General features: G+C 43.5%; 1 protein-coding gene across 1 annotated transcript in view; it reads left to right on the top strand.

Annotated features, from left to right (window-relative positions):
• The first annotated feature begins 2,892 nt into the window (after window positions 1-2,892).
• slc2a1b (solute carrier family 2 member 1b) overlaps window positions 2,893-9,775 on the top strand; it is a 21,474-nt gene continuing 14,591 nt past the window's right edge. Inside the window, exon 1 of the mRNA XM_042088547.1 lies at window positions 2,893-3,318. Within this exon, the coding sequence (XP_041944481.1) occupies window positions 3,301-3,318 (18 nt within the window). The 5' untranslated portion in view covers window positions 2,893-3,300. The remainder of the gene's footprint in view (window positions 3,319-9,775) is intronic.

The following is a 9,775-nucleotide window of genomic DNA, read 5'->3' as shown; positions in this document are numbered from 1 at the left end:
AATCAAACAATTTAACACTAGAACAGGAGACAGGTTGGCTAATCCCATGATGGAGGGAAACTCATTGGTAAAGAATCCATGGTTTGACCAAGAGAGTCTTTGTTGGGTTTACAACCTTGGGTTTCTTGTTTTAGGATTGCTGGAACTGCAACAATGTATGATCATTGTTTCTTCATTAGATTTAGCATTTTCTCACAATATCCTTACTGAAAGAGGGTGGTACTTTTGTATCTGTGTCCGTGTATTTTTCTGCACATTGCCAGCTTCAGTAACAGGCCATGACAATATTCTACTTGATTGCTACATATAACAGGTCATTGGAGGGCCAGAAAGGCTGACTTGGAGGTCACGCTATTAGTTATGTAGATGTTAATTATGTGCACGTTATAGTTAACCTGACCCTAGCCAGATGAATTTTGCTCCGCCTAGCTCCACTCATCCATCTGGAACCGATCCATTGAAGTGTTGCTTCAGAAGGCTGGGCCTAATCAAAAAATGCTTGCATATGATTGAATAAGCCACTTGTCCGTCATCTATTGACGTGCTACTTCAACCACTCACATCGAAGCCAACCCGTGACGCTAATAACAGTGTCACAGTCGCTTCTACGCTATATGTCACATCTATGAAACTCCCGCCCTGCATCCTGATTGGCTGAACCATAAAGTCGGTTGCAGAAATCACTCTCAATGGAAGAGGTCCCAGATGGATGTGAGTGAAGCTAGGCGGAGATATAGCGGAACGAAATTCATCTGGCTAGGGTCAGGTTACGTTATAGTGCCCTTTAAAAGCAATTATTTGGGCTTGTGCTATGTTGCAAGAGTGGTTCACCAAAGGCACAGTAAGTGAATGCCCTTGTCTGGCCTGGCATGAACCACTTGTCAACACATTTTATTCCTATATATTCCGTACAAGGGAAGTCAGAGTGAAGTTTACTATCACGCAGCCCGTACAGCCTTCTAGACACCAGTGCATGACAGAGTTCATGTTTACGAGCTCATGTTTAAGGTCATATGTGAAACCCGCGGCCCAGTAGCCTACAGATGACATAAATCTATATGAACATACTGGATAAAGATATCCCTCTCACCCCATCATTTTCAATGCACCTGGGAATTCTGGTGCAAGACACAAATGTGTATGTCCTATATCTTTCATACTGTGCACAATTATGAGGTGTGTATCATTTCCACACAGGCTAGGCCTACACATTCTACATACTCTACATACTGTACACGTATGCAAGATCCAGCTATTTCCAACTAAAACTGTGCAACAGGCTGCTATTCTAATCCCAAAATAAGATTTAACATCATTAAATATTTTTTCATTCATTTCATCCATATGCCATATACATGCCATGAACTCAGGCCATGAATTTCTTACTTTTTGTATTTGCATGCTGTGAAATGGCTGTAAACAAAAGTAGGCCTATAGGCTACAATCTATCAGTTGTGCAAACACAAATATCTATAACCAATCTAATCTATAGTTGCATTCAAAATCCAATGACACCATTCCTCTGATTAACGTATCCTCTTGGACTGACTGGTCCCTGGTTATCCTGGGTCATGAGACACTGATCTTGGCTCCCCAGCACCCGAACGCACCTGGCCTGCTGCCCGTGGCGTGGCCCCCTCAGATTAGACCGTCACTGCAGATTGTGCAGCCCTCCCAGCCGTCTTTGTCTGAGCATTCGCCTGTTATTATTGTTTTAGGCAGATTTCAAAGGGCCGACATAAAACAGCCTTGGGAACAAAATTTCATTTGACTCCTTTTTTTTGGTCATTCTATTTTTCTTTCAGTCTCTGTCAAGTTCCCGCCACTTTCATTGTGTGTAAACAAGTGTCTTTTCCTGTGTTGCTCTCTTGATTATTTTCCTTTGCTTCGTGTGGGCCGGATGGCGTGCCCTGTCATCTCTGACAAAAGGTAAAAACACAGTCCACTTTGATTTTCTCCAGCAAAAAGTTTGTTTTTATATATCGCTCTGGCAATAAACACTTGTCAATGCCATTTTCTGATTGTGAATGAAAGGACCCCCTCAGTCACACACATGACGTAGCCTATAAGGCCTAAGGGCTACGCAGACAGACAATACGGCGAATTGCTTGTCCAGGTGCAGGTTGTTTATATGAAAGCCTGTTCAGGGCACAATGAACAATGAGCAGATTATTGACAGTGCATTTATATCGATATTTCACACTGGATGTTACACAGCAAGCTATGGTAGGCCCACGTGTAGCCTTCTGCCCAAATTTAAGGAAATTATAGCTTCATCAGAATGTGAAACTGTATATTTTGCATTTAACACATTTTCTGTCCCAAAACATTCAGACTGAATATAGCAAAATGTTCAGTCATGGGAACATTAACTTGTGTAGGTTATTAGACCTACTAACATAAGTTATTACTAACAGTAATAATAGGCAAAAACAATATTGAGGATAGGCTACATGACAGGATAAGTTATTTTTTCTAATTTGTCTTCCACTTTGAAAATGCATGCAGAATTCCAAGACAGACCCCTTTGCCAGACTCTTAAGAACCTGTCTCACTGCGCACATTTGCGCCCTCTCGCTGAATTAGGCTACAAGCAACGTAGCCTATAGCCAACAGGATGTAGGCCTAGGCTAGGCTATAGAACCTTTCATTAGTACTAGGCTAATTGTTAAATTAATTGAGTTGTATTTTTTACACAGTGACATTAAGGGCTGTATATATTGGTGGTAAGTGTAGACTACATTTCAGTCAGGATATTATTTTGGCTTTGTTATGGCTGTCAATGGGATGCCAAACGCTCCCATTGGATAGGGTCAGCTATCCAATGGGCGTTCATGAGTACTCCAAGCCTCCTCTCACACCTCCGCGGAAGACAGTCCCAGTCTTGCGTCAGCCAATCACGCTCGATGCACACACGAAATATATTTACCGGCTTATTTCCTCAGGGGCACAAGTCTTGGGTTAGACACTAGCGTGAAGTGAAATTAGCCTATTGCTCAGACAGAACTTACAAAGACTGAAAAGTTTGGGGCATTGCCTCAGCTTTCGCGAACACAAAAATAATTGCGTGCAGAAAAGTTGTGATGGACTTTTGAGAGAAGAACACAACTTTGTTTGGGTTGCTCTTGAAGAAGAACCTTTTGTTCACAGCTAACGTTAACGCTGCGTTTATTTTTTTTTCGTTTTCAATAATATTCTGAGACAAAATGAAACACTGATCGAATTTGAAGAAGAGAAGACTTTTAAAGAGTACCGCTAAGTTACGGACATCTTGAGTTATCTTTACTGTTATCACATCACATGGATTCCGGTGGTAAGGTAAGTCGGGCTAACACAGACTTACGGTTAAATATTGATATCCTTTTGACAAAGAATGTATAGGTGTGGTTTGAACAGTTATCATTAGCCTATTGTGCTTTAGTACAACGTTACTGACATTACTATCTTAGTTGCTAGCTAAACAGCCCACCAACTAATGCATGTTGTCTCTGTCCTTAAGTTAACTTGTCCAACTTGTTCTGCGCTAATTTACCTAAAATGAAAAGCCACAAATTTCACTCGCTCACATTTAGCTCCAGCTAGCCGGAGTTAGAAATGGGTGTGTGCACTTATAACTTTACTTAATCGTTCAAAGTAATAACGGAGTAATTACGCCTGGGCTCCTGGCATACATCGAGTGTAGGCTAGCAGCTATCCGGATAATAGAGAGTTTGGAATCAATGATGGTGTGGCCTACGTGCAGATGAAAGTGTCGCTCCTTTAAAAGTAGCCCAAATTCAACAAGCAGGTATAATGTGAGCAGCTGTAACGTGGTTGCGGTGCCACATTACATGGGCATATTAATTATTGAACACAATTGGTTGTGTTGGGAAAATACCACAAAACACATGCTACATAGAATACCATTACTTTTGAACGTGTGCCTGGGCATCAATACTAGGCGGTATCAACATAATAAGCAGAATAGTGTCAAACTTATCTCTGAGAACATACTGTCATATCCTCAACAGTTTGTCTTTTACCGATAACGATAGTATAACATGTGGATTTCAAATAGAATGTGTGCAAAACTGGTTTCTTCTTATCGTGGTGCTTATAGTTGATACATACACTTTACTTGAAGGTATCTATAAGAGTGACATAACACTGTCATGAACGTGTTAATACACATTATAAACAAGTCATAAACGTTTATGGCAGAACGCTTCTGTAACTCGCTTCTGTCAAGTGTCATTCGTTTTTTGTCATAACTAGTTAGGGTTAGTGTCTTTCGGTTTTTGTCATGACAAGTTAGGGTTAGTGTTGTGATAGTGTCATGTCACTCTTATGTAGATACCTTCAAGTAAAGTGTTACCCTACATTGTTACGTGACTGTATCTGTTAGCAATGCCGTCTTTTTGCTTGTCTATGTGTGAAGTGGGTTTACTACTAGAGACACATCCGTTTTTTTCTTGTTTTTTTTTCTTTCTCAGAACGTCAGTGGTTGACACCACTCTCGCATGATCCTCTGCACTTGTTTTGTGTTGTTCCGTGTGCGGCTTGTTGTTTCTTTTCTGGACCAGTTAGGCTGTGGATGTGATGGGAACAGGGCAGAAGTCCATGGGGAGAACAGCGCAGCTTGGTATTTTCAGGGGAATAGCAAGCAGGCTCTCCCACAAAAGGTCCTATCACTGACCTATTCCCAGCCTCCTTATCCTCCTGCTGCATCACAGATTTGCAGCTGTGGAACTGAGCAGGACCTGTAGCCACAGCCTGGAAAAGAACAGATTTCACTTTGTCACATACACAAGCTACAGTAGATACTCTGAGTATGAGCCTGTGCAATTACTCAGACACACTCACAACACGCAGGAAAATGCACTCAAACATACTCACTTACAACACACACACACATTCACACAAACGCACAAAAACATTTACAGTATGTGCACATAGGCACATGCACCTTTCGACCCAAAACACACTCTTAGACACGCATACAATCAGATTTTAATCCCCAGAGAATGTGCACACTTGTTACTTCAGATCAAACTCTCGTGGTTAGGCTTTGCATGCCTCTCTTGCAGCTGATCCTCTCAGTGTGCGTGTGAGACGTGTGTGGTGATTGGGGGGGGCTTAGCTTGAGGTAGGCTACCAAGGGGCACGGGTGGGCAAATGCCAAGTGACAGGCTTTCCACTCATAGTTTTGACATGGCTGAATTGTAGATGTCAGGCAGTCAGCATTGCTAGGTGCCGTGACCCATTCAGATAACCTTCCTCATTCTTTTATTCATGGCATTATCAGCAAGTCATGTGAATCAATAAAAAAAGAACAATGAAAGTTCAAGGTAATATAGAATCTAAAAACGAACATTGGCAGCCACTCTGAGCAGTCAAAGGCGATTCAAAACGAGTCAGAAAAGTCGAGACAGGACCAATCCAGACCCGGCGGCAGATACAAATTCACGGACGGGCATTACACCGTTCCAGGGGGGCACGGTAACTTAAATTGATCACGGTAGTTTAAGCTGACACTTGACAAAACATTCTAATATGAAAATGTAGATGCAATTGTTGTAAAATGGTGCAGCTTCCGTGCGCAGGGATGGAGAGAGAGAAAGCGAGAGGGGATATCTGTTAGAGAACTGAGACGCGTGTGGAAAAAGTGCAAAAATAAATCCGCAGATAAAACCAAAATCCTCGTTCATTTGCTAACAACTTTCAGATAAAGTTAGGAAGTTAGCCCCGAAGTTACGGATAACTTCGGCGCTGAAGCGGTAACAAGCTCCCTATGTTCTCCAACTAGGCCAGAATAAAAAACACAGTAAAGGTTAACGCTATCAAACAAACCCAGAAACTACTAGGCCTATTCTTCTAACTACTATACGAGACATAGCCTCTGCGAGCGATAAGCCATATTTGTCATCGGATGACGGGTAGTGCAGAAGTGAAGTAGACTGCGCCACTAAAACCTCCTCTCCATTTATGTGATAGCTTGGCTTACCTAATGTTCCTGAATGATTAGCTACGGAATAATACAGAAGTTTTGTTTGCTACTTGCTATATTGACAAACTTAGCCTATAATATAGGCTAGGCTACATTTAATTAGGGCTCAAAATCAATCCATGGGATTGGGGAAGTGGGTTTGGTTGGTGCAGCCAAGCTCGTCCAGGGCGGGCATAGATGACTTCCAGGACGGGCCCGGCCCCCCAAAGCCCCCCCATGACGCCGGGACTGGACCAATCGTCAAAATTTCGGTGTCTACCACTCTAGTTCATCCAAAACAAACCAGAAAAGGGACTCAAAGTGCTAAAAACCGGAATTTTCCTTTAATGATGGAAGTCTCAGACAGTATTCCTTTAGCCTCTCTCTGAGCCTCAGAGCACAGCTGAGCGAATACTGTTTCCTCAGGTGCCTGTCCAGTTAACGTGTTCCGAGCACTCAGGAAGCTTTAGTTGGAGCCAAACGCACAACCCTCAACTCTGCCACAGAAACAGTTAAAGCCGTACACCAAAGCAAATGGTCTCATCACTTTACGCTCCTCTGTCACGAATGCATTTAGCCCCTCTGACAAACAAGGCTGAACTTGAACTGAACATGTTGTGAGTAAGTCTTTTTTTTCTCTTCGCTAAGAGCATTATTCTGAATTGTGTTCCGTATTCAACTGGTAGGATGAGGGTGAATGGGGGTGGGGGGGGGGGGGGGGTGTACTCTTGTTTTTCAGAGTTGTGGGTATAGTGAAGGTAATTGGGGTCAGGCATACAGTTGACCTGATCCGCAGCGAAGGGAATTAAGTGGTCTTTCATAGGGAAAAAAACGTAAAACTTGATTTCTGCCCGAGCTGACAGTTGGGGCTTTTGATTAAGCCCCATTAGTCCATTCTCTCTCTCTCTCTCTCTCTCTCTCTCTCTCTCTCTTCGCTTGGAGCCTGTTAAAGCCTTAATGCCATTTCCTTCTGCGTCAGGAGCTCTCCAGCACCTTTTCTTTTTCACCGCCTTGCTTGCATGATTGCGCCTTCTCTCTCTCTGCCTGTCTGCTCCACTGTAACTGTCACTGGGGCCTAATGAGCAGTAACAAGGGCTTTCTAAGGAGGGTAGGATTAGTGGGATGTTGGGTTGGTGTGTGTAGTATATGTGTGTGTGTGGGGTGGGGGGGGGGGGGGGGGGGGGGGTGACAGTATCCGAAGAGGCAAGGCTATAATTCATTGCCTTGAGAGGAGGGGTGAAGTATCGTACACACTGTACCCCCCCCCCCCCCCCCCCCCCCCCACACACACACATTACTAACCCCCCTGGAGTGTTGGCATCCATGCTGTTGGATGAGTCTGCTTCTGTGGTGCTACGGCCCGGTCCAGTGTTTGAATGAGAGAGAGAGAGAGATTTGAGAGATCTCAGGTTTCTGTGTGAAACTAGAGTCTGGTGAAGGACGTGCGGATGGTAGTGTAGCCTGACTGAGCTGGCAGGGCACTGGGCACAGAGCAGAGGAGGTGGGGTGGGGCATTGAAGGATGAGTGTTGCTGTCGGGAATAGCTTTAGCATTAGCATCACAATCAGCCACTTCAACAGATACTATCACACTCTGCATCACACCCATGTGACAAGAATGTTGGAAAATTAACATTCTAAAGAATATCAGGGCTCATTGAATTCAACCAGAGCTAGAGGGCTCTGAATTCAACATGGAATTTTAGAACCTTAAATTGTCGCAGTATCTTTTATTAGAATGTTCAAAACTTCCCTGCTGAAAGGTTGTACACTGGAGCACATTAAAGTTGTACTACAACTAGACAGTGGAAAATTTTACTTGCATGCGATGTAACACATTGCAAGACACTGACACAGTGGTATTTATAATCATAATGTTACACTTTATTATTATATAAAGTGGTGTATTGTGGTGTATTACTTTCACCACAATGCCAAGCAAAATACCCCTGAGACTCCGCTAAGACTCAGCTGAGATGAGCTGTGTGCACATCAGACCATGAACCAGGTGATGTGGTTCCCATCATTCTGTGCTAGCTTCAGTCAGACTAGACCACAGGATCTGTGACAGACGTGTGCTAGGCTCAGGGTGATATGGCTGCTATTTCACACAACAGGAAGTGATGCACTGAACTTACTGTAAGGATGCCCAGTTAATTACGTTCAGTGGAAAATGCAAAGTCCATTCAAATCAAACAATAAAAACACCAGTGGGACCACATTTCTGCATGATGATGACAAAGGCTCAAGTTTACTTGTGACTCTGTGATCTACATCTCCATAATTAATTAACCAAAGTGCTTTAATGTGTTTAACCTCCTAATCACCTAAATGCTTGCCCAAAGGGTTCAAGCATCAGGGGTTCAGTAACTATTTCCTGGTTTGTAAAAGACTACTGTGAGTTAGGCCTTCTCTGGTACTGTAGTGCCCTGCCCTGCTCGCTGGCAGCATTCCTTATTTGGAGCGGAGTGGCTCAGGCTCTCATCACATGATTGGGTCATCTCTTTATGGCATCGTTTGTTTATAATCTCAAGTGAGTTTAATCTACATCACCTAGCAAGCCCTCCAATGTGTATTTGTGTGTGTCTGTGTACGTGTATGAGTGAGTTTGTGTACTGTGTGTGTCTGCGTCAGTGTGTGTGTGCTGAGTTGACTGCAGCTCAAAGAGCATTAACGTCAGGCCATATCCAACAGCCCCATTGTTTACTGTAGACAAGCATGTCTGGTATTGCCTGACCGAGAGCTCTAAATGAGCCCTGTTCTGTCCCTTTATGACAGTGTCATTTGGCCAGAAACACTTTGGACAGCTCCACCCAGAATGCACCCTGACATTGGGACAGCTCTGGCCCGAGTGCAGCCCTTATCTGTCCCGGCTTAGGGCCGGACCCGCCACTCAGGCTGCCATTATCAGGGACTCTTCCTGGATGACCTAGATCTTAGCTCATTTAGACAGGAAGATGGTTTGGGTTACATACCAGAGGCAAATTGATCACTTTCCACCTCTCCCAGCACCCCACAGTGTCACCTTAGTGGAGTAGAGAAGAGTTAGCTGTTATGGTGTATAACCAAATTTTATACTGTATACTGTTCCTGGAATGGAGCCCAGATGGTCAATCACAATTCTGAACCCACGACATGCAATTTCCCATTCTCACTCTATAAGCCATAGCTTTATGATATAAACTTTACGTTACGGAAATGATCTTGTGACGCACATGCACACAAGCACAGAGAGCATTATAACAATTCTGCTACCTCCTTAAAACAGTAAATCAAGAGCTCCATTTCCAGCCAGCATGTGGCCTGAACTTTAACACCAGGCAGGCATGTCCAGTCACCTTGACTAAGCCTTATTTCAGTGGCCGATCAGGACAGGGCTTTCTTGTTGTTCTGATTGGACATGGAGGGCCCAGCAGTTCTGTGTCAGGGTTGTTTCAGAGGTGTTGCATCATTATTTGACTGATTAGTATAGCTGTTTCAGTAGTGAGTTGAGACAACAGTGAAGAGGGAAACAAAATGTCTTTGCACAATGACATCAAAACAATTATTCACCTCCATAATTGAAGGAGCTTTCAGCCATTTTTATAAAGCATGAGAGCCTGCATTGTTGCGAACGAAAATATCTATTGTGTGTCTAATTCTAGATAAGGAGAGTGGCATTTTTAAGCTATTTCAAATGTCCGCACGGTATGGCTGTTAGTCAAGGATGTGTTCAAGTCAGGCTCTGTGTGTGTGTGTGTCTGTATGTGTGTCTGTGTCTGTGTGATCTGTTTGTGTGTATGATGCACGTGTGTCCATGTGTGATGCAGGT

This window comes from Alosa sapidissima, chromosome 4 (genome assembly GCF_018492685.1).
Source record: "Alosa sapidissima isolate fAloSap1 chromosome 4, fAloSap1.pri, whole genome shotgun sequence".
NCBI lineage: Eukaryota > Metazoa > Chordata > Actinopteri > Clupeiformes > Clupeidae > Alosa > Alosa sapidissima.
Note: the sequence above shows the minus strand (reverse complement) of the source record. Positions and strands in the feature narration are given on the sequence as shown.